Below are 25909 nucleotides of genomic sequence, written 5' to 3'. Positions count from 1 at the left end.
GCACTGCAAGCTTTGAAACCGTGCCAGAAGCAGGGGCTCAACAAATGGCACTTTGACCTTTTCACTACTAACTTCAATCTTTATTAAAATCTCTAAGACGTCAGCTCTGTCTCCCTCTTTCACCATCTTTTATCTGCTTCAGAAATACCTAATATTCATTCATTAAACGGGAAAGTTTGCTACATTCTTACGTAATGATAGATCCCTTTTTCACTTGGATCGGCTGCTGAAATGCCTTTGATTAAAAAAGAAAAAGAAACGCACCCTCCCCCTGCCAAACAACTCTAAATTCAGATTGCTCACTCATTTCCAGGGAAATCAAGCATGGTGCCTAATATTAAAAAATCCTGCAGTGTCTAGGCGAATTCTGCTCCATTTTATGTCTCTTATTAAATTCCAACCCAGTAGCACAAGAGATGCTCCCTCTACTCTTTTTTTCCCTTTCTAATTTCACGTTGGCACCCTTGCACCATCCGCCTGCTGTCCTTGTCGGGACAGAGACTCATTTTTTGCCCAGCAGGGTTCCCATTCCCAAGAATGGAGCCACCAAAACCGGTGGTCCCACGGAGTAAAATGGAACTAGAGACAAACAGAGGCTTTGATCATTTTTATGGTGCTCAAACATAGGTGGGGGGAGAGAAATCATGTCTTTTTTTTTTGTGTGTGTGTAGTAGTAATTAAGTAATTAGATGCTAAAGAAAAAAAAACAACAAAAAGTTCACATGAGTCATTCATGTGTTTTCACTCTTTGTTATATTTCTGGCACACCCTGTATGCTTCATTTCTTGCTTTAAATAAGTATTGGAAAATATGCATAGTATTTGGGACCAGGGGAAGGACATACTGATTCAAAGTTTGCTTTGTCTAAGTTTGCATTTTCTAGATTTGAAATGCAACTTCAAGGAAACTTAAAACTTGCCTGCAACCTTTAATTTCTACCACCCTTCTCCCACGGATTATCTCCGGACATACAAGCTATTCATTTGGGCAGCACCGCGTAGCATCATCATTAGGTGGCTTAGTTGCCTGGGATACTGCCCCCAGCACGGCACTGGGGAACCTGGGAAGCAGGAGCTCAAAGGGGGAAAAGTAAACAAAGTAATGAGTAACAGTTACAGCTCCTTAAATGTGTACATTAACCTGGGGATTGGGAAACTGTTTGCTTTCTAGAGGTAGTACCCTCCGACTGAAATAATGACAAATATTTTGGAAATTCCATCCGAAGCCAAAATGAAATTACTTAAGTGCACTCCACGAGAACAAAGCTTTTTAGTATACCTTCAAATGAACTCAGGTAAGTTTACAAATGGCCTATACCTAAAAGACCATTAACTAAAATTACATTTGTTTTTATTGAAAGACAGCCTCAAGTGCTGACATGTAATATATGACATGTGATACATAATAATACTCCTAAACCAGTTCTGACATAATATCTCCCAAGGCATAATAACCACAAATGACTGCTTTAGTTAAGAACTAGCCAGAAGCAAAATAGATCCACGTAAAAGTAGCTTTAACCATAAATACCTCAACAATATTTTATGTCACTTTGTAAAAAAGTTAAAGGAGACCCATAATAATTAACAACAAAAACTTCATGTTCTTTACTATTGTATGGTGGTTGTGAAAGGTTATTTCATAGTCCCGCAGCTGCCAATGCTGTAAATTATGCAGGCACCAAGAAGCATTAAGTAGAAATAATAGCAATTTAAACCGAGGCTGACGTAATTCATGATAAACAGTCGTTGGAAAATATTACAATGTTGTCTTTTTTGAGTGGTTTTAATCAGAAGAATGTGACCATATTCTGACACAAACCACTTCTCCTTCTGCTCACAGGGCAGGGAGGCGGGCCTGTCGTGCTCTACATGGCCCTGCAGCACAATCCCACGTCCCCTGGGCACTGGGGCACAGGAACACTCATGCGAGGATGCTCTTGTGAATGCCTGTTCAAAATGATAACAATGAGGAGAAGATGGCTCCAGCAGTGAAACTGCAGACCTCCGACATCACGCTCACATTTGTGACAAATGCGGCTGGGGTTGCTTTTTGATGTAAGGACGAAAAACGATTTTGATGGGGGAAATGTAAAACTAGCCACAGAGTGGAGGTCTCACACAGAAAGAATTAGCCATTGACATCTACCACCAGTTAGTGAATGGCCACCACGAAAGCAGGAACATGCAACACACAACAAAGCCCACATGATAATTTACATTAATCACGCACAGAAGAGCAGCACACTCCCTAACCCTGTTTTGCTGCAAGGACACATTCATACTCTGCCAAACTCAGGCTTAGGAAGCATACAAGCCCCACAATACTGATGTGTCCACTACTCAACCAAAACACAGATAAGGAAAAGAGCTTCCAAGCAAAAGCACTGCACCGGAGGCAGGAGCACCTCTGCCTCTCATCTCCCTCCCCAAGACCAGCCTGAGCCATGTCAGTGGGCGAGGGTGCCCAAAGTCCCAGGCCAAGCCCCCGGCCCCACCTGGCCCCAGCGGCTGCAGCAGGAGGTGGGGGCAGGAGGAAGGGGCAGCCAGCCTTGCCCAGCATCCTATGTCTGCTGCCCGCAGGGATGGAGCAGCACTGAGCACCCCAGCTGTGCTGCAGAAGCACGCCATAGAGGAGTTTTGAATCTGGTTTTATGAAGTGAGAAATAGTCTATCTTAGTATTTATCCTGGTTACAGCTGTGGTTGCTAGTGAAAATGCACCAGAAAAAAAAGAGTAAAAATAAAACAGCATTTGTTTCGATTGAAGTTCTTACAGACAGGAAGGTATTTTACCTTACTTTACCACACATTACTTACACTCACTTAGCAGCTTGCTGTTAATGTTGGGTGAGATTCTGCCCTTGGTTAACTGGTGAAAACCTAAGGTTTACTGAAGTGGAGAGAACCATTCTGGATTTACGCCACTCTGAGTGAGACAGAATGTGACCCCTTATTGGTGCCTTTTGCTTTGAGTATACAAATATTTTATGCATTTCAATGAGTGACAGAATGCAAAACTTGCAAATATTTATTTTTAGATGTATGGGGGAAAAGCAATTAGAGCTAAAAATGTTAAGAATGAAGAAATCACTTAACAGAAGCAATTATGTTGGGCATACAAACAGCTCTGCCTTCAGACATTTTATTCAAATGCTGCAGAGCACAATAGAAAATATCAATTGTTAAAAAAAACTGCAAGTATTTTTTCACAACTGAAAAATCAATCATTATAAACAACATCTGGGGATCATTAATATCTCACTCTACAGTTGAATTAACGAAATAAGAAAGAGGTCTGACCAGAATCCAGAACATTTCCAGATTTTCTTTTTCAAGCTAAAAGCTTATGTTTGCAGAGGTGGAGTGTGAGGGGGAGGAAATGTACATTTATCTATCTACATTGTATATAGCACTATTATGTATTAATCACTACTTCCCCTCCAGCTACGTCCTGTTTTTGTTTTGAGAGAGTTAAAATTTGAAATATTTAGCTAAGCCACTCTACCCAGGGCCTTAGGAGAAGTTGTGCATGTTTTTCAGACTCCTGGAGATGCCACCACAAAGCTCCATCTAAGGAGGTCCCAGCAACATGCTAGAAGAAAGTCTCCATGCTCTTCCCATCACATTTTTAAATGCTTCAATGTTCCACTCTTACCAGAGGAGCACCAACAGTGGTCCCACTCTAATACAATTTTTGTGTTAAAATATCCTGAACGCATCTATCCAAAAACTCAAAAAAAATACCACATGGAAAGCGTAGAGGTAAAAAGGGGATTTCACAGCTTTTGAGTGTGTTGTAAAGGTCTACGGGACACCTTTTCCCCTCACTGGGAGAAAAAGCAAGCTTCCTTTTCCACCATTATTGTGTGGATGTCACAGAGGATGAGATCCAGCCAGTGCAGTGTTTGACCAGCTTGAGCCTTTGCCCCATCGCAGCTGGGTACCCATTTGCTCAGGAGGTGCAAAGGGTAGGAGACCCCAAGAATCTGTGCAGAAGGTGTAAAACATTCTAAAAAAGCAGAATTAAAAAAGAAAAGAAAAAAAAAAAGGCTCTTCCATTGTTGAGTTACCTGCACAGCCTCATGCTGGACGCTGATACTGAAAGCTGAGGGACTGATGGCATACTGATAGGTATCTTGTAATTAATCACAGCTAATACCAGCTGATTAAATATCCCTATGACTTGATAAGTTACTATAAACTTAAGAGTGATAAAACACTCTCTTCCAGCCAGTTCTGGAGACTAAATGTTGAGCTTGCTCTGCTCTTACAAAGAATGAAAGCTGGCTACGCCAAACAGATACCAATTTTGGCTAAATTAACTTGGTGCCTATTCTTGATTATTAAAATGTAGTTATGAGCTACACTGATAAAGATGCTCAGCAGAGATTTGAAGCAGCAGATGGATACAGACTAAGGAAATCTTGAAGAGGAAAGAACATTAGTGTGCCTACCTTCTGGACAAGTCATCACCTAATGGGATAGGAGAAGATTAGAAGACCTGAGATTAGAAGAGCCAGAATCAGAGGAAGCTCTTACTGGCCTTGCTTAGTTTCACTGACATACATTATCTTGCAAGTAGCCAAAACTGACAATAGCAGAAATGCTGATATTTTACTTCTGCTGAAAAACACTTAAAAAAACCCAAACTTTCATTTTTAAGGATGATTTCATTTTAGAGCTGGTGTGAAAACAAACACCAATTTTGACTCACACGAATAAAGAACGTCGCCAACAGTAAAACTCTGCACTTTATTAGACTGGAAACACTCCTTCTTCTTTCTTTTGTCTTTTTCTTTCTTTTTTTTTTTTAAGTTTCATTCCCTGTTTTGGTTTTGTTATCTTTTACCCCTAAACCACGTATTTTAACTATGAGTCACAAACTCATAGTTAAGATGCATAATGAGAGCAAGGACAAAATTTCAGCTATTCCAGGAGTAGAGGTACCATACCACTCTGCATCCTGAAGCCATCAGCTTCCATCCTACACATTGTTTGTGGCACATGACCTATACATCAACACTCCCCTCTTCTTTGCAGCCCTGTCCTGCCATGGTTTCCCTGGCCAGTGCAAGAAAGAAGGTAGGTCCTGAGAACATCCCAGAAAACCCCAGAGGCTGAGAAAATCATTCCTCACTCCAACCCATTCCCTGCTTGCCCAGCAATGAGAGGAGATTCACTGCTCAGTAGAGAGGTCTGAGCTGGTCAAGACTTGGTTGGTTTTGCTTGGTTTTGTTTGAATGTAGATGGTTTTTTACCATGCAAGCAGTAAATTGTTAAATTTTTGGAAGGAAGGGGGGAGAGAAGGGTAGTAGGGACTGTGATGTCTCTATGCATCATTTACATAATGAGAAGTTTCTTTCTGCATTGCTCTTCTTATAGTAAAGTGGAGAAGTTTCATTTTTTCAGAAGAAAAAATGATATTAATACCACAGCAGGATGCAGTTCTCTCACTTTTTGGTATGAAATGTTTTACAAAAAATTAGCCTTTACAGGAAAGAATAAAACTTTTAACCTTCTTTCAGGGGCCAATGTGTTTACAGCACCTCAGGGACCTAAAAGCTTTTTTAATGGCATATTGGGCCCAGCTTGCCACAAAAGTAAGCCAGAATGACTGAAAATCTACCAAATATATTTTTTTAAAAAAATGAGAAGAAATAAGGTATTCAGTTTTCCCTCACACTCCTGTTTGTACAACAATCAAACCCACGCACACAAAATGGACAACAAGCTTCTGGTTCATCCAATTGCATGCAGGATTTATAATATTCATTCAGCAAAGCACTGTGACAAATCTTTCTGCTCTGGTTTCCACCTGGAGAAGGTGATGGAGCTGCAGAAACCCACCTTCATGTGAAGGTGAAGCTGGAGCTGCCCGCCACCCTAACTCCTGAAGGAAGCTCCACGACAGACAGTGGCCATCCACATAGGACAGCCCTCAGTGGCTGGGCCTGGAGCACCTCACACATCTCTTCCAGCTCTGTCTGGAGGATCTGATGCACAGCGTCTACAGACCTTTCCTATTTAAAGAGACAAAAATCCCACACCAAAAACCCAGAAGTTTCCACCTTAACTACTGCCAACAAAACTTGATCATTTCCTGCTTTATTTGTTTTTTTGTTAACCTCAGAATAGGGAAAAAGGGTGGAGGGATGAGAAGGAATCAGAGCAGAACAAAATGTTTTTGTTAGAAAGGTGTAATAAAACCAGGGATAATACTTCCTGGAAAAACATTTCTCTGTATTAAAACTGCCTAACAAGAACAACAACTACGTGTCATAGTGAACGGGGCTCTTTGTAGAGGTGTTTTTGGTGTCTCTTTGGTATTAGCTGTATCTCTTGCACTGTGTGCCAGCACCCAGAGGAGGTGTAGCACTTCACCCAGGAGCAACATTTCTGAAGGAACCCTGCATCCTCATCAGAAGTCTCGGGATCTCACAAAGGTGTTTTTCATCCATATTGCCCCAGATTTTGTGCTTGCTTTAGAGTTTGGGGAATTCCAGGTGATGGGGAAATACACATGGTCCCATCTTCATCTCTCTGCGCACTTCTTTCATTTGCAAGTTAAGAAATAGTCAAGCCCCTCAGAATTAAATGGGTCTGGATCTCTTTGTAAGCACTTCTTAAGAATTTTAGCCACATTTCTGTAATCTGGAATCCCCCTCAGATTTGACTGATAAATACCAGTGCCTTAGAGTAATCCGTTTATCTACTGTACCACCCGGCCTCTGTTTAGCTCTAGCAGTCATCACTTTCCACATGTGACATCAATCTACATGATATCAACATAAACTGTTTGTATAATGAAGTGTTGTACATTTTATTGTCCTGCCAGCAAAGAAAGGGATAAAACAGCACTTTGCCTGTTGCCTTCAACAAAGGTAGTATAATTGACACTATATAGTCTGCAATGTAGAGATACATTGCAGACATACACTGGCTAGTTTTTCCTTCCCAGCATAGCAGTGCTTGCAAATTTTACCACATCGTTATTTTTGTAAAAAATATTTTAAAGAATAGTCCATTTCTAATTTTTAATAGGCATTTAGAAAATTTGCTTCTTAAACCAAACTAAATTTTAAATACACATTATTAATTTCTATGGCAAAGATTTCTGTGGCTCTGGTTTGATAATGAGATAATTGCCTTGCAAAGGTCAAGAGAATGGCATAGTTAGCTTTCAGAGACTGAACAAAGCACTTGCTATGGTTCACTGAGCGTAGCTTCTGTATCACTACACATCTCTTTGATTCATCTATTACTAATATTCCATGATACACTTACATTATGGATCCAACTATTTCAACAAACCTGTAATCAAGGAATGACCCTGAATAAACTACTCTGCAGAAAACAGATGGTATGCACATCAAACGCCTTCAAGCCTAAAATAACCTTTTCTATATGAGAAGGATAGTCAATTAAAACTGAACTTTATATTCTAAGCTAAAGCTCAGAGTAAATAAAAGTCAACACAATACTACTGTGTTATTGGGCCATACATTTCATTCATTTTTTTCCCCTTCCCCATCCCCAAGAGGAACCAACATTTGTAACCATTATTCAATGTGACTGTAAGAGGACTCGACAATTTGGGCCCAATTTTGCAAAAGCTCAATACCACAAAATCAAAACTCTTCCCAGTACCACTGTGCTGTGCTCCAGTAATGACAGTGCAAGAGGACAGCTCCCTCCTACCTGCTGGGAGCTGCTTCGTGCATGGTGCAGGAGCAGTTCCACACCACTCTGAAATGCCTCAGCTCAACATGCTGAGCTGGCACTCCTCTCTGCCACCATAACAAACGCCTGGACTGGGCACAAAACCAGCAACCAATGTGCTAGGGTTAGGACAGAGGGGGATGTTACTGTCCCATCACATGCATTCTTGAGCACCTTCCCTCTCGTTCCCATTATTACACATTAAGTGCATTTAATAAAATAGTCAAAAAGACCAGAAGAGCTTCCTTGCAGAGATGTATGGAGCTCACAGTAAAGGTGTAGCCCACCGCTACACAAGCAGATTTTGCTAGCATGAATTGCAGTGCTCATCCATCTAGTGATAAGGATAATAAAACTTGATTCTCACAGCATAGGCACTTTGCTAAAGAAATTACACTGGACCCATTACTAGAGCCGTCCTATGTGTGTGCAGAATATGCATTCTGACACACATTCACCAGCACAAACTCTGCCCTTGGGTTGATTCAACAACACAACGTAAAGCAAAACAAAACCAAAGTGTTAAATCACGTGGCAGCTATTGGAGTTGCATCATGCAGCCCCCTCTCCCCAAACTGTGAGGGACTGCAGACTCCCCTGGAGCAGCATAGATTTCTCTATACCCTTTGAATTAAGAGATCACCTCTCAGAATTGCCTCTGCACATGGAAAATCAAACTCCTAGCTGAAACTCCTGCTGAAAAAGCCCATCTTTCAGGAAGGCCAGAACCACACAGTCTATAGCTGACATTTGTTTAGGGCCCTTGGAGCAGATGCACGGTTGATGAGTGCTCTGCAGCAGCAATGGGATGCGCAAGGAGTCTTTCCTATTTTGCATTTATTAGCATATAGCACCAACAATGACTCTAACAAAACAACACACATTGTAAAGCTTCTGCAAAGACACAGGCCACAGGCTAATGGTTAAGGCAGATAAATTTCAAATCCAGACAAGGGATCCTTTCACTTATACTGAGTAACTGTGCTACATACTCTGTCCATGTAACATTATCTTTGATTGTGAAAAACTCAAGTTGCAAAAGTGAGATCAGTAGTAGCTAGAAGCCTTCAGTCTCAGAGGAAAGAGCACATTTGGTACTTGAAATTTCAAACAATAAATAGCATTGATTCACTTTAAGGGAATCACATTTTCCCTTTGGAAATCAGTGGACACCTAAGAAGAAAAATGTTTTCAATTAAAAAAAAAAAGCTGTTAAGTGACTTACCAAACTCATCACATATACTCTCATTTTCTATAAGAGTTGGATGATCAAATGTATCCCGACAGTAGAAGATTTGGGGATTCTTGCTTGTTACTGCAATGCCACCCAGGGCCAAAACAAACTGGTCTGTTAGTATTGAAGAAGGCTTGTCCTGAATGCGCTTTAACATGGAACGATAGCGACAGTACTGTGGGTAGCTGAGAATCAGCAGGTTTGAATCTTCATCATCCTCACCTGGAAGAAGAAAAAAAAAAGAGGGTTACTCTTATTACATCAGAGAAAATACAAAACAAGGCCGTTAATCAAGCAGCTCAGAAAACCCATGGCCCATAGTTCATTATCTTCTCAAGACCTAATCTTTTATAACATGGTGGTTTTTGAAAGAAAATAGAAATATTTAAAAATATTTATTGAAACAGCTTCTTCTCTGGCTTCCTGTCCAGTTCTGTCATGCCTACCCTCAAGGGACCCCATCTGACTAAGGTAACCCCACTCTGCACAAGTTGGCCAATTGCTTGAATCAAAGTGCTCGCCATCCTTTGCCAACTCGGCTGCTTTGATAGAAATATTATCTGCCATTTTCACTCAGCTCTCTGTACAGCCCCACTGAACTCATGTTGACACTACCTAACATCTTTTAAAAATAATAACACGTGAGCCCCAGAGAGTGCAGCTACTAAGGGTCTTCTGTAGTGCCTGATACTGGCAGCCACCAAAGGGCCCCAGACAGGAGCAGGGCTGCTCTGATCCGTGCAGTAGTGCGAAGCTGCCCAACAGGTGGAGGGCACTTTCCTCACATTAACTGCAAATGTAGCAGGACTCAATAAAACACCTACAGAGCACAACGAGCAAATGAATTTCCAAGCAGCTCATACTGTCGAAAGGTATGCTCAAAATGTAAGGCAATCCCAAGCGCGCTTCCTTCCGTTCCCCAAGTTTTACATGATATTGGGCATAAAGGTGGCAGATGCTGAACTATCACAATCAAGTTTCATCATATGATAACCAGCAGGAAACCTAACAGCAAAAATCCAGAGATGCAAACATGAGAAATTAGTCATTTTCAGGTATGCAGCCAGTAGTTAACAGCACTTCTTTTTATGCTCGTTTATCTCCCCAGGTGGGGCAGCCGAACATGCCTTTCCCTGCATGCCAATGAAGACAAAGCAAGAGTGTAGCTTACATTTTCTGCTTACCCTGATTACTGAATAACTCAGCTATTTCTGACGGAGACAAAAGGTCTAATATTTAATCCCATTACTAATACTGAAATCATCTTTCTTAGCCTTAAAGTAAAAATCACTTCAGATATTGAAAGAAATGTCAGATCAGCTCTTTCCAGCTAAATACGAAGGCACAACTCGTCATGATTTGCGTGAGGCGATGGAAATGTTGACACATAAAAGGCTACATTTTCAGAAGTCTCTGGAAGCAGATCGTCCAGAATGTCACCACTTCAGACAAATGCAACGCTGCAAAAACCTCAGCACAGAGAAGGGGCTGGGGAAGCCCTGCTTTTATGGGCACAGCTCCTGAATGCCATCCCTTTTAAAAATGCAGAACTTTGCCCACTGCCCTGAGGTAGGCAGGGAGATCAAACAACTTGTGTACCAAAGTAAGAATAATACATTGCAGTAAACAACATTAACATTACTTTTCTGAGAAAGTGAAATTTCAGGCTCTAACATCTCTGTTCATCCATAACGATGTGGCCATGCTTCGATTTCAGTAAGTGTCCCATGAGCCTCCAAAAGAACGTGACAACTGCTCCTCGTATTAGGTTGGTCTCCTCTTTATTAGCAAACTCTAAAATCAGATCAGGAAAACTGTTCTAGGAATTAACAAGCGCATGATCCATCCTTTAGCTCCTCTGAGAGCTTCATATACGCCTGCCTGACTGTTATTACTACTTTACAGCTCTGTGTAGATAGCGGTGAGCTGAATCTGTTAATCTGACAGCAGTTTTCTCAAGCCAGGATGTGGTCAGCTTTTTAAGCAGGGTGCACATAAACGTATGTTCCATGTGCCTTTGTAGTAAACCATTATTTTCTAGACAAATTGCTCTAAGACCCTGCACGGAATCATACAAACTTCCTATCCCTGCAGACCAGCATCTTAACTCAAACCCACGGCATAAATTAAAATAATGCAATTTTTCTCTGGATCACTTTTACCCATGCTTGTGCAACTCCAGTGAGTACTTCATGATGCATTTTTTCCTCTCCTTATTCACTCACTCTACGTTCAATAGAAAGCTCTAAGAATGAATAAAGACTGAATAAACTGAAGATTTGTTTAGTGAAAGGCAAACAGTGTTCCTGGAACAAAGACTTTTTTTCTCAGCCACACCCACACAAGGAGAGAGAAATCAAAGTAGACCAATCCCTAATAAAATGCAAGCCCAAAGAAGTATTTTTCTTCTAGCACAATCTAACACATCATTTAGCAGTGGGCTTAGTGTATATTGCTGAATATTTTTGGTAAACACGATCAGAAGGAGTTTACTGTTAGAAGAATTGAAATGTTGATTGTATTTCATTAAAATCCAGAAAAACAATGTGATTTCTAAAAACATGTGGCTGAGGTTTTAGAAAACCACGCTGCTGTATTTCTATGTCTCATTCTCTAGCTTCAGTAGAGAAAACAAGGTAAAAGATAATACCTATGGTATGCTGCTTGTAAGATTCCACTGAAATGACTCTAATCCTATGCTTATACCATAATTACTTGTTTTAATAACCCTTTCCAATGTCAATTTTTCATTTACTTATATATTTCAGAGCTGAAAACAGAGCAACTGTAATTACAGCGCAGGGTTCCGCCCCTGAGTTACAAGCACTGCCTATATACGCACAGATGTAATCCAACAGTTCCCTTTGTGAGGGGTAAAGAGAGCCAGGATTTGGCACAGCCTGGCATTTATGTTGGATTACATGTTCTTCAAGTTGTCTTTGTAAGTAAGAGATGCATGAAATGCCAAACACAATGAATCTATGCAAGAACTGACTTTTCAAATCAGCACAACCATTTTTAATATGTAATGCAAGACAATTAAAAGCCCTGAAAGAAAAAGAGCCTGCTAAAAGCATGCATTCCTAACAAATCCATCCAGAGCCAGAACTATTTACAGAAAGAACAGAGAAATACAGAAATGTAACTCCTTTTTGTTTGCTTGTTTCAGAAACATCAGACTACAATGTTATTGCTAACCGCCATAATCTATTCCCAACATCAGCTAGCGTTTTTTTTTTTTCTTTAAAAAGACCTTCACACCAGGATTTTATAGAGCTTGATGGAAAAACTATGCATGTTCCTTCCTGTACCTAATTACCTCAACTGCAAAATCTGCCAAGTATTTTGCCCTTTAGTTCCTTTAATCGTATTAGTGCAAATGCATTTGGATGCCAACAGAAACAAACATTTAAAGATTTTTGCCTAAAAGGCTCCAAATATGTATTCGGCTCTGTTAGGAAAGCACATACTCAGCTCCTTCCCAGAAAGCAGAGAGTTATTTCTTCAGAAGAAATATGAATTTGTGCTTCTTGTAAGACTAAATGTCTAGTTTCAACCCAATTTAAGTAAAATAATGTCAATACGAACTGCTCTCACAATGATTTATGCTACCTTCTGTTACTTTATTACATTAGACATTCCTCTCTCAAAGCTTTATACTTTTTGCCGTGCTCCTAGCAACCACATAAAGGCTGAGCAGCAACTTTACGCGCTTGGCACGGCTCCAGGCTCGACTGTTATTGATAATTACATTGAAGTTTCAATTTAATTGCTACTCTGTTGTGACACAGAATATTTTTTGTAATCAGGCATTTCCCATTTTCTGTCCATTCATTTTTTGTGTTACTGAAAACCATCTTTTTTTTTCCCCATAGAAAATCAGCAGAACAATGATGCAGATAAGAGTACGTACATCTGTTACTATCATTACCAACACTGCAGCGTGAAGAAAAAAATTTAGAGGAAAAAAAAAATTGTGAATATAATTTCTCAGAAGGTAATTTTCTTTTCAGTTTAAGTGCTCTTATTCTTCTTCCAGTTACTCAATGATTTCCTGTTCTAATTACAAAACATTATACAGACAGTCATTTTTAAAAAGGAAATGTACTAGAGTAGGAGACTAAATAGCGTCATTCGCTTGCTATGGTTTGAAATTCCGAACTTTTGCATCTATTTTATAAACCCTCTGCTTTACCTGGTGTGATTTATTCTGCCCCAGATCTACCATCTCTTCCAAGGCAGTTAACACAATTGTATACATCAAAGAGGAAAACACACGTGCAGTTAAACTGCAGGCGAAAGGAAAAAAAAGATCTTTTTTTCCCTCCTGACTGTAGCTGTTAAATTGGAGGCCAGCCAAGCCGACGAGTGGAAAATATTAAAAAGTAAAAAAAAAAAGAAGAAAGCTTGTGATTAAAAAGCGAGAGAAGAGATACTCAGTTCTAAATCTAAATGAACAAGCCGCAAACTATTTCATAAAAACATACTGTGACGTAAATTACACATCAGCGTTGCAGTGTTGTGGTTATTTTGAGAAATGGCTTGTACTGTAAGTCAGCTGGTAAAGCCCCACCCTTAATGATTTTGTAATTCTCCACACAGCGATCAAGCAGAGCAGTCATGAAATTGCCAAGAAGGAAAACAGACTGAGCTGCAGAGAGTTTGTAATAAAAAGATAATGTACTTTTAACATAACAGAAGTAGAAGATTGGTTTTATTAACTAAAAAAACTACTTAAAAGGTCCCAGGCTTGCCATTTGTTTTGATAAATGTTAACACAGATCTTCATACGATAAGCAATGGAAGTATCAGGGGAACCAGATAAAATGGGACAATGCTTTGCTGTGTGGGTAGCAAATTGAGCAGGGGAGTTATTTGGAATAGAGAGCGAAAATGAAGGCAGCAGCAGCAGCGCAGTGTCCGTCAGCCTTCCTCCTGCTCACAGCACGAGCCGCTCTGCCGTCTTCCATTAGCTCCACTACTAAGGGGGCATCCCACAGGACACACAGATCACAATTAGTTTACCAGTGCTTGTATGCATGGCGCTGGCCATACCATCGCTTTGCAGCAGGTAGGGAGGGAGGGACAGCGCATCTGGGTATGTGGAGGCACTGGGACGGCAGGGGCTAGCAGTGCTGAATGATGACAGCCAGGGCTCCCAAATGGTTCCCTGCCCACTCAGAGCAGTGCTCACAGTTCCCAAAGCCTGGCATGAGGCTGGGGCTTCAGCAACCTACTGGAGTACACGTGAGGGGACACGTTTCATTCCACAGAGATGCTTTTTATTCCATAACAGTTTTAGCGTACAACAAACATGCAGATCCCTCCATAGTTGGACAGATCTCTTCTTGACTTGCTCTTTGGTAAGGCTCAGATCCTTTCACTCTCTGGAGTTACTACTGCGTCATCGATGATGACTAGCTCAGTCCAGAGACTGGACCTGCAGATCGAATGACTGACAGTGCCACCAACGCAGCCTGCCCTATGCCAAAGCAATGGTTCAAATGCATGCTAGAACACCCCCTCCCAGCAGGTACACTCGCCACTAAGACATAAAAATGTTGAGTTCAACTGTGATAAGAGACTTTTGCTCTTCTAGCTCGTAAGACAGACCCAGTTCTCCTTCCCCTGTTCCACTCCTTTGGCTACGACATTCTGCAGGATGAGCATGAGAACACAGGGAGATGAGATGAAGATCACAGAAACATAAAATCACTGAAGTTGGAAAAGACCTCCTAGATTATCTAGTCTAACCATCAACCCATCATCACCATGCTCAGTAAACCACACCCCTAAGAGCCACACCTACTCTTTTCTTGAAAGTCCTCCACCTTCCTGAGCAGCCTGTTTCAATGCATTACCACTCTCTGAGAATAAATTTTTCCTAATATTTGACCTGTGCACAGCTAAAACCAGTGGCTCCAGGCTGGATGGGAGCATCTCAAGCATGCTTCTTCTACTAACATCCTAAAGGCCACAGCACAGCTTGCCAGCAGCCAGAACAAGCTCACTGCACGACCAGATAAAGAACCCAATCCCCTCAAAAAATCCATGAGCAACAGAATCAGCAGAACACCGCAAGAATACCAGAAGAAGGAACAAGAAGCTCTGTCTTTGTAACCTAAAAACCTTTAAGATAAATCTCAAAACAAGAACACCTTGCATATCACCCTCCATTCACAACCTGCCAAATACCCCTATCATTGCCCAGATACTGCAGCTGGCCGAGAAGCAATGCCAACTGTCACCTACTTCTTTGGGAACTCCTCTGAGTAATAGGACTGTTCCCCAATGAAATAACCTCCAAGGGAGCATTATGGCAGGCTCCTCGCTTGACCACCTCACACATCTAATCCTCTGCTTAGAGGCAAGGCTAAGAGCTGCAGCAGGAATCCATGTCCCCTTGCACCAGGTTGCTGGAGCTTGGGTCACTGCATCATCACCAACAAAACACTCCCGTGTGTTCTGGCACACTGAGCCCCTCGCTCCCTGGGGATCAGGACTTACCAACTGCAGCTCCTCCAAGACACCTGCCCTTTCATTCCCACAGTCCCTGTTCACTCTAGCAATGCCACTTGGTGCGCCTTGGCTGGTTAATTAGTTACAAGATCTAAAAATATTAATCTGAGAATCATATTTCTCTCACAGATGAATGCAAATACAGTAATGATTTAAACCCGTGACACGGCACTGAAAATCCGTGTTTTTGGGTTTAAAACACTTTGTGTAAATTACTGACACAACAGGGATACTGCTTTGCTAGCAGGACCCACTCGGGTTTGCTTTGAGAACCCCCCTCTATTTGAATGTTAATGCAATCAAGAACAAAGGCAACGTGTTGCAGGATATGGAACACAATGATTACATTTATGTTTACCAGATAATGATGATGTTAACAAGTTGCCTGTAATTCTTACGTGGACGTCTGCCTGCCTGATTTTGCTTTTAAATTGATCAAAAGACAAAAGCTATTTTGCCAGTACACAGAATACCACGTGCAGCCTTTTTGCATGTATCAGATATTTCTTCCCTTGTAAGGAGGAGTCAGAGCTAATTCTGAGAATTTTGTGCCACTTCCCCAGCTCTCTGTTTTCTGTCACAGAGCCAGAAGAGCAGCAGTCGTTCAGAGAATTCCTAAGATTAGTGTAACATTTGAAAGAGAGGACTTACAAACCTACTGGAGATTGAAACTACTGTTCCACCCAACAGCGATATAGTCATTTAAAAAAAAAAGACAACACCATCTCATGCATATGTAAAGCACATGACTGAAGAACATATTATAGTCAGTGATTTGGACTAGGTTTGTTCTAGTCCTACTTAGTGGGGACAAAGCAGGGCACGTTCATCAATGACTGACAGTAGGTCCATATAATTAAATCTTCCATAATATTTATCCCATCAAATCACTTTGACTTTAAACCCTAAGTCTGACTTTGAAGAAGACAAAGGAATTTAATAAAGTTTCCAGACAAACGTTCAATGCCCTTTTCCATACCCCAATGCAATACTCAGCTCTGCGTAACTGCGGCTCTTGCTTTGCGCTCCCCGGGCCCTCCTGTGCCATAGGAAGCAGGTTTATGAGGTGTTTCCAGGCTCCAAAGAGGAGTGACTGACAATCGTCATTTCCAGCTTTATATAACCCTTCCATCCACAGACCTCAGACTGCTTTATGGAGATGAGTAAAAATTATTATCCCCATTACACAGGGAGAGAAACTGAGACAGAGAGAGCTTAAAGGATTTATTCCACAACATCAAGCAACTTAGAGAGCAATGGAGACAGCAAACAGCCAGTAGAAGTCCTTGCTGGCGGGGATTTCTGGGTATGCAGAGTTTTCCTAAGTTTCCTCGAAAGGGAAACAACTGTCCCAGCCTCCTGCCTGCCCAGGAGCTGGGCAAGGACCATGCGAAGCTCCGTGCTGAGGCATCTCTGCCACTGCTCCCCTCTGCCCTGCCTGCCCACCCCACCCACTCCTTCAGGCCAGGAGCAAACTGTGCTGCTGCCCAGCCGGGATCGCCCCTGCACAGAGGTTTGTGGTGCAGAGCTACAGGTGAGTGTCATGACAACAGCTGGAGGAGCAGGGGAGCTGAGCCAGGGACATGGCTGAGGACAGAGCCGGGCCCTGAGATCCTCTCTCTTGCTGATCGCCCAAATTTCCCTTCCTGGTTGTTCCTCAGGGCACAGGAGCAGGCCAGCCCGCGGCCAAACAGCCACGGATCACTATGGAAAACGGCTCTGATGGTTTTACACTGCCCTATTAGCTTTCTAGAGCAGATGGAGAAGGAGAAAGGGGGAGACTGATTATAGAAGGGAGCACATGCTGCCTGTCCTCTTGAATCTTCTGGGTCATGTGGACCATTCAGGTTGAACGTGCATCAGCTTTAAAGTATTTATCCTGGTTGTCGTGGTTACTGATAAGCAGCTTCAATTCTGCTGATAACAAAAAGAAGCAAGAGTTAAAAAGAGGAGGGGGGGCTCAAAAAATAATTGGTAATATGACGAAGCCAAGAAGAGGACTTAAATCACATTAAACAAGTCAACTGTATTGTAAATGGCTCTCCCTCCCTATTTGCTTTTAAATCATCGAACGCTCAAATATGGCAGCCGCTTCAGTTTTAACAAACAAACAGTAAAAATCCTTTCTAATAACGAAGGGAAATAATGATATACTTTCCTTTAGCTGCATTCAAACATAATTTAATTTTCCTGAGGTGAGATTTGCACAGGGAACAATCAGATAATAAGTGTTATCATTCTCATAGACAAAACTGAACCAGCACTTTGCAATTCAAAGTGCTATTTAATGTACCATTTTCAGCAATCTCTGAACACCATCCAACATACCACCAAACTACGCTTCAGTGCTTACAAGCAAACCTGCTCCTGAAAATACTCGAGCAAGAGAGAAAGCACAACAAGCACAAATACTGCACGGCCGCTATGGCTGCAGCTCCACACTCCCTCAAGAGTTCTCACGAGCAGGGTCACATCCAGGGACTTCTCCTACACCTTCTCTTCATCTTTACTATGACAGCCATGATTATGTGTCTTGGGGTCCTTCCTTCTGAAGCGCAGCACTGTACAGAGAAAACACTGCAGACAGAAAAACTCTACAGTTGCAGAGAAACGGGCAACTGGAGCCACTGGTAAAAGAGGCACCCACTGTTTTACAGGGATGACAATTAACCACTGGAACAACAAAACAAAGGCAGTAACAGGTTCCCTAAGCCAGCGCTCAAGAAAGAATCTTTTTTCTCTGAGGATGCTTTCCAGACTGACGATTTCTAAACTTGTAGTCTGCTCCTTGCCTTCTGTGCTGAGGAGGTGAAGAGGTCCACAGCAGATCCATCCTTGCTTGGGAAAATTTTAAGGAATGTAAAACTAAAAAATATGTGAATCCCCTGAGAGTTAAGCTAAGCTCCTGGGCACAGTATCAGAGTAATGGGTCTCCTGTCGTCTCCTCTCTCCTCGTTCATGCACCATTCACACAGAAATGAGAGAAGTGCAGGACACAGCCTAACTCCTGAGGGACTGTTACACCATCCCTCCCACAGGCAGAATTCACTGTCTACATTTTCCATTGCCCCCAAACGCAGAGGTCAAAAGCCTTATCTCCGTGTTCCACACAGTGCCTTCCACCATCACCCTCCAAACTCAGAGGAGCTCTGCCCTTCTCGGAACAGCAGCGGCAGAAACTGCCGGTCCCAGGGCCATGACACATGGGTGGAGGGTGAACGTGTCTGGTGATTTAAAGAGTTCAGCTCTGCTTCTGACATTTATGCCCTCTTTGAAACCCTTAATGAAGTAACAACCCCGTTAATTCTTGCCGGGTATTTAGTACACATAAAAACTGCATTATCTACTATTTACCATGTACTACACACAAGCGGTATCTGGCTCTATATAAAAATAACAAGCTCACTGTAACCCTCCGCTCCCTAACCATACTGCTGATTTCTTTGACACATGGAGAAGTGAGAATAATTACATTTTACTGACTGCGTCTCATTACACTGATTTAAGTAAGATTTCCAAAGCTGCAAAAATGTGCTTTCCAATTTCATTTGTTTCTATCAATTCCCTCTGAAGATGGTTAGTAACACCCTCAAAAATCATCATCAGTATGGACAAAAATTGTACCCTTCTCATGTGGACATTTGACAGAGGGATAATAGGGTCTAGAAACACCACAGTCAGACGTTTCTTTTCTATTTAATGTTTCCTTCTGTGCCAAACATAATATAACAGACAAGTGTTAGAGAGACATGCAGGGGGGAGCCTGAATAGCGAGCTTTAAAAGAGGTCTTTAATAGAGAAGCAGTATGCTTAGTCTTCGACAACATTCAATGGCAATTTATTTGCAGCCATTTTCTCATGTAACCTTTCACACTGGAGCAGGTAAGATAGAGCACAAGACAATTTGTCAACTGCCAGATTTGAACAAAGGAAATCATTTTTTAATAAGCTTCAGCAGCCCCTTGTATTTGTTTTGCAACATGTTAATAACTTTTTTGGAAGCCAATCAAAGGCGAGAAGAGCAAAAGAAGTCAAACTGGGAAACAAAAACACACAGTTGAAGAATTTTACAGATAAACTTAAGTTATCTGCGGTGTAATGATGCTTAAACCCAAGAGCGGCACAGAATTTGAATTAGCATGCTGCTGTTTCTTAGAAAAAACCACACTGCGGTTACGAAAATACTAGCCCCACATATTTTTTCCAAGAACTCACTGTCCTTTATCTCATCCCAATGCAGTATGTACCTGTCACCAGGATAACCTTACTTCCCTGCAACCAGGGCAGATCAGCACAAGGTCTGGCATCGGGAAAGGCTGATGGGGAGCTGCCCGGCTCCTGGCCGCTGGTATAGCTGCATCCCTGCGCTCCCCAGCACCTCACACAGCCTCATCTCCCACCTCAGCCCCTACTGACATTGGGCCACAAAGGTCTCCACAAGGCTCAGCAGCCATCGCTGGACCAAATGCTCCTAAGAACTTTCAGCCCCATTTCTGAGGGGAACACCTTCTGGTGCTGAGAAGTCAGAGCACCCAAGCAGGGAGCTATCAAAATCCCAACACCATAAGCTGCAAAATCTGATGAAGTGTTAAGTAATTTCATTAATGTTATTAAAACATAGAAAATTCCCTTGGAAAATTTCACACAGGTTTTCCCATCTCCTTGCACATTACTCATGGCCTGAGAGACGTGTGAGGAGCAAACAGAGAGAAATTAAGGTTTTCTCAAGTCAACTTGGATGGAGTCCTAGTCTCACTGGAAGAAACAGCGGGCTTGTGGGCTTCAGTGGGAAGAGGGCTGGGCCCTTTGAACTAGGTTATTATGGCATCTGGAAGAGAGGTAGAAAAGTTTATGGTGAGAGAAGATGTGCCAGAGAACAAAAGGAGCTGCTGGTCGGACAAGCACCCTCCTCGCTCAGCGGTGGAAAGGCTCCCAGCCATCAGCAGACACATATCTGCACGGTTTGCTACCCTAGCCCCATATTAGATTTTAAGGACTTTGCAGAGGAGTCTGTTACCTAGTTGTGGAGGGAAGGAACTGAGGAACAGAAGCATTTGCTCCTCAAGAAAGAGGAGCAGCCTCCTGAGCAAGTAAGGCTGCCTGCAATGTGAACCTGCCAGCCCAGCCCAGCCCGTGCTGCTCCTGGGAACTAGCACTGCACCTCTCTTCCTCTCCTGCAGGTCCAGGAAGCAACTCCTGGAGGGGGAGAGAAGCCACGCTACCTGAATTATCTGAAGAGGCCTCAGGTGGAGGCAGGGTGAGAAAGGATTTCAGGACAAGTTATGCCTATGAGATGAGTAGAACAAGTAAGTATCCTCCCACTCCTTTCTCTAGGCAGACTCTTTCCAAGTTTTCAGCGAGAGCAGAAGTCTCCGGCAAATCTGCCCAGGAAAGGCCCGCACAGGGCTGCCAACATTCCCAAAAGCACCAGGCTTGTGCTCTGCTCCCGACGGGCTCTGGTCTGACGCCCAGCAGAGAAGAAGCCTCTAAGTAGGAAACAATCCCAACATACTACCTGCTAGTCTGGAGTGTGCTCTAATAATAGATAGCGCTGTCTGTTTCAAAGCTCTTAATGGACGCTAATTAGTCCTCAGGGCATTCCTATGAGGCAGGTAGATAGATACGTATTATTTCTTCTGTTTTACATATGAAATAACCTCTCCAGAGATGTTCTGACTTGCTTAAGGCCACCAAATGAGTCACGGAGCTTCAGTCTCAGCAGGCCTGACTCCCAGACCTGGGCTCAGACTGCTCAGTGGTGCTCCTTCACCTTCAAGGGCAAAATCTTCACTTCAAACATGGACTGAGAGGGGTAGGAAGATCAGTGAGGGGTGGCAGCCCTGGGAAAAACGCTCTCTGGGAAGGGAGCTTCCAGAAGAACGATGAAACAGAGACTAGTATCTGCTGAGTGCCAGACATCAAATCTAGGGCAAGGCGAGATGAAAAACACTCTGATACGAAAGTGTAGGAGTTTTTTGCTACATCCTCTAGTCAAGCACCGGGGGCTGTTTATTGTGACTTGTAACCACCACTAATGTCAGATAAATGGTTTTAGGTTTTTAATTTCTAGCGTGGCCATGAGTTAACACAGACAGCGCTCCTGGATGCAAAGGATGCATACAGGTAAGCCCCTGGAAAACGGAACGCAGACTGACAGGCACCCTCAGCAGTCACTCATCACTTTTGCTTAAAAAAAACCTTAATTTTTGCTTCCACGGTGCTCAAGGACCAATCTCCAGCAACCATCAGCTACGCAAAACATTACTAATTTACCAGAGGGAAAAAAATTATTTATGCAGTGCATTATCAATCTTAAATGGTGATGTTTAAGCACAAGGCTGATGAACTACATGCAGTATAACGCAGCTGCTTTGCATTTTGATTCCTTTATTTATAGACCACGGCAAATTAATAACTCAAAAATGTTGTTCCAGGCAAAGTAATGGACACACAATAAAACTATTCATTTCCTCAAAGGTCACTCTAGGAGAAGCATACATTGTTTAGAAGCCTACCAACAACGCTATTGTTCCGAAGAAAAGTGAAAATACATAATAAGCAGTTAGTGCATGTATCTGCATTGGAGACCCAAGGCTAATTTAAAGCGCAATCTTAAGGCAATCAATCATACTCTAAAATTACTTCATTTTCCAAACTGTTTACACTTTTTAAGTTACAAATCCACTTTCTGCTATTTCAACTCACGATTTACAGCTCCAGATTTAGCCTGCCTTGGCGTGCTGCCAAGCGCTAGTCATGAGGGAGCTAATGATCTGAACAGATCAGTGTTTTATAATGGAGAAAAGCGCATGTAAATTTCCAGTATGTCTGCAAGTAATCAAGGCATGCTGACTATAAATGAGGCGGCCTGAAATTTATTTTAGGAGAAATATCTTAAAGCCGCACTTTTTATCCGGGCCAAGAAAGAAACAAAAGAAAATCTCTTTTTAAAAGGTACTCCAAGATTATTCAAAATTATTCTAAATGAAACTGCTATGCAAACAATATGTTAAAGAACAGTACAATAGCTAATTTCCTTTAGTGTTTCTATCTCGGCCAGATCGTATCCTTATCACGGCAAGCTGGAACATTAAACTCTCTACTTCATGGAATCAAAACACAAGAGTGCTTCATATTACATTATAGAAAAATGAGCCGTTCCCTACAAACAAGGTCAGATTTCTGGAATGCCAAAGGTCTGCATTCAAACAGAGCTGAGGGAGGAGGGGAGGCTTTGCCCACTCCGCTCTCTGAAAAGCAGTGGGAAACAAGACCCAGCAATCTAAATGCGTTTTAATAGCCAAAACGCTAGAAAGAGAACAAGAAGTCTCTCGGGAGACTATACTTACATTAAGCATGATCTTTATTGTTTCATTACAGCGGCATAGCCAAATAATGACTTTGTGTTACTGTACAAATAATGCCGGATCCTCATTTTCTAGCGGAAATAATTACTCTATTTTATCATATTCTGTTTACCATCAGCCTGCACGCACACTCCCCCTTGTAGGCACAGGGTTGTGGTAGCTTTGGGGGCCAGACTGAGAAAAGTTTCAGGTTTTTCCCTGTCTTTAAAGGCCGTACCAAGGAGGCATATTCTGACCCAAAAGTGGCTTTAAGAATGGAGCTATAAATATTCTTGCATTGTACTTCGTGAAATTCAATCCATCATGATGGATATTTCGGTTACAACATTATTACATGCCTAAACTCAATTGTATAATTGGATAGGGCCAGAAACAATAAGCTGGCATCGCTTTGTTACAGCATACTACAGCTTTAAAATACCTGTAATCATAAATCACGTAAAAAAAAAAAATGTAATTATTTGAAGTACTGTCATGAAGCAGAGCAGAAAAATTAAAATAAACTAGCTGGTAGAGACTCTCACTGCACTTTCTCGGCACTGGAGGGCTTTGGTGGTCTTGGCTCTCACCACCACTCCAGCCAGGCGAGCCTTTCTCTCCATGCAGACTAGACAGGCACCCAAAGCAGCTTGCTGCCCCGCAGCTTTCCCACAGCAGGCACAGCTTCCAGGCAGACTGTGCCTTGCCTCTCAAAGAACCAAAATCCCTGAAGCTGGCAGTGGCCCTTCTTCCCTCCCGGTACCTCGCGGTACGCAAGGGATCTCCAAATCTTGTCCCTACGCCCCTCCCAGCCATGCTGAATTTCAGGCTCACTGGAGGCACTAGGCTGAAGTTAATATTAAAACATGGATTCCTCCCACAGCTTCACTGAAAATGACATCAGATTCACAGGGATGGAGATCTCCACAATCTTTCCTGTTCCGTTCTTCTTGCTGCTTTTAACTCTCCTGCTCCCTTTATTTTTCTTGTGATCTCCACAGATCTCAAACAATGTACTTTATTACTTTTGATTCTTGTGTTAAGAATGCCAGGACTTTCTCAAAGATGTTCTCTTGGCCAAGTTTTCTGACTAGCACAACTCAGCAACACACACGCTTGTTGTATATACACACCTACTCACAGTTCCATCATAGACAACTGCATGCACAAGCACATACAATAAATAGGACATAGTGACTGGAAAGTGATTGAAAACCTCACTTTGTCAAACACTCAGCTTTCACTCTCAGACTCTGGGACATCATGAATTGGAAACACAGCTGAAAGTAGGTAAGATCTGAATTTCCACAGTAACAGGAAGAAAACCCCGTCCTCTTTAAATACATCCAGAAGAAGCAAAAAAGAGGGAACAAAAGATCTGGGAGCAGGGGGAGGGGGTAAATCAACTCATAAGCTCAGCAAAAACTTCTACAAGAAAAACAAATGTAACTAAAAAGTATGTAAATAAGTGATGCGAACAATTTTTGAGAACAAAAAAACATTTGATATCATCAGAGCCGGTGTCACAGAGTGGCTATTAAGCAGCATAAACATTCATTTTCAGTCCCACTGAGTCACCCAGAAAAGCTGGCTCTCTAATAATGAGGCCGATGGAGTCTGAGATCCAGCCCTACTTTTCTTTACTCCAACTTGGAATTGTTGTACAGTTACGATACAGAATGTCAGAACACGGTAAACAGAACTGAAAAAGGGAAAGAAAACAATTTTTTTCCCTACAAGTCAGGTTCAGTGCTTTTGCCTATTAAAGTAACCAAATATGTTTCTCTCTGAAATCAAAGCCAAAAGGCAGCATGCCAGACACAGTTAACAGATAAATCAATGTTCCCGAAGGGCGGGCTTTTTTGTTTTGGGGGGTTTCTGCCTGACAACAATCTTGTGGCAAGCAAACAGAACACCCACTGCACATCTTGTCAATCTACTCACATGAAACAGGAAAGGAAAAGTGAATGCTTTCGAAGATCTATGCGCTGTTTGGAAAAACTTCATGTTCTAACCTCTCCCGTCAAAGGTCACGGTTTTCATAACTATGAAGTCTGCAGCCATTGTGAAGCCCTCTACATACACATTTAATTGCAGTCAATTTATCACTAAGGTTATTGTATATTAGCCGGGGAGTTTGTAAACAAGAATGAATCACAGGTTTCATTTTTGTGTCCCTTACAAACTGGAAGACCTAATAGTTTCCTGTTCCAACATTCAAAATAGTATTGCTTCTATAAACCCACTCCAGTCTCCTTGCCAGCAGTTTCCATTTAATTAAACTGACAGCAAAACAGGGCCCTTGCTAATGTGTTCCAGACCAGTTTTCCTTCAATGTAAATTCTCAGGCATGAAATTACATCTGAAACAGACACAATAATCCCTCTATATCTTAGTCAGAAGTTTAATCTATACTAAAATAACATTTTCTTTGTCTATATTGAAGTCTGTTCTAGAATTCAGTGATCTTTTCTTCTTTTCTCAGTTGAAGTTCATGGAATTATTTAACTTCCATTCACCTCACAGTCAATTCAGAATTTTCTTCCGGCCTGCAATTTATACATTCATTGTTGGTTTCTAGGCCACAGGCAGCAAAATGATCTCGTGTGCAAGAAACCAGATTCAGGACAGACTGCAAACTTTCACTTTCTGGGAGTGTGATAGGCCGGTGGCATGAGAAAACCAGTCCGCAGCTGCTTGAAGCCGGCTAACTTCTGTGAGCTAGCAACCTGATCTTTCACACAGATCCTCAAGTCAACTAGCTGTAAAGAAGAAAAGTGATGAGATTTGTATGTACCTTCAATAAAATGAAGGTGGGGTTGGTTGTTTAATGGCCCATAACGTTTTACTCATCTAGTCAGTCTCGTTGGTGCACAACTGAAGCACAGATACCCACGACACCCAGGGAGAAGGGAGCATGCACAAGAGTAGTTGTTTATCTCCCGGGATCTATGGGGTTCGTGGTGATCAGCTCAATGAACTTCAGTGTGTGTTTATGCCAGACCTAAGCGAGATGGGGATCTCTGAGATATGCAGAGCATTTCGCTCCTGGCACGCATGCTGCTTTTTCCTGCGCTGGCACCGGGACAGC

At 42.1% G+C, this 25909-nt stretch overlaps 1 protein-coding gene across 2 annotated transcripts in view; it reads right to left on the bottom strand.

The window, feature by feature from the left end:
- Nucleotides 1–25909, bottom strand: part of ARID5B (AT-rich interaction domain 5B) — a 108270-nt gene that overhangs the window by 59202 nt on the left and 23159 nt on the right. For both annotated transcript variants that reach the window (XM_021398327.1, XM_021398328.1), the window contains exon 3: nucleotides 8945–9175. In XM_021398327.1, coding sequence (XP_021254002.1) covers nucleotides 8945–9175 — 231 coding nt within the window. The remainder of the gene's footprint in view (nucleotides 1–8944; nucleotides 9176–25909) is intronic.

Source organism: Numida meleagris, chromosome 5, assembly GCF_002078875.1.
Source record: "Numida meleagris isolate 19003 breed g44 Domestic line chromosome 5, NumMel1.0, whole genome shotgun sequence".
Lineage (NCBI taxonomy): Eukaryota > Metazoa > Chordata > Aves > Galliformes > Numididae > Numida > Numida meleagris.
Note: the sequence above shows the minus strand (reverse complement) of the source record. Positions and strands in the feature narration are given on the sequence as shown.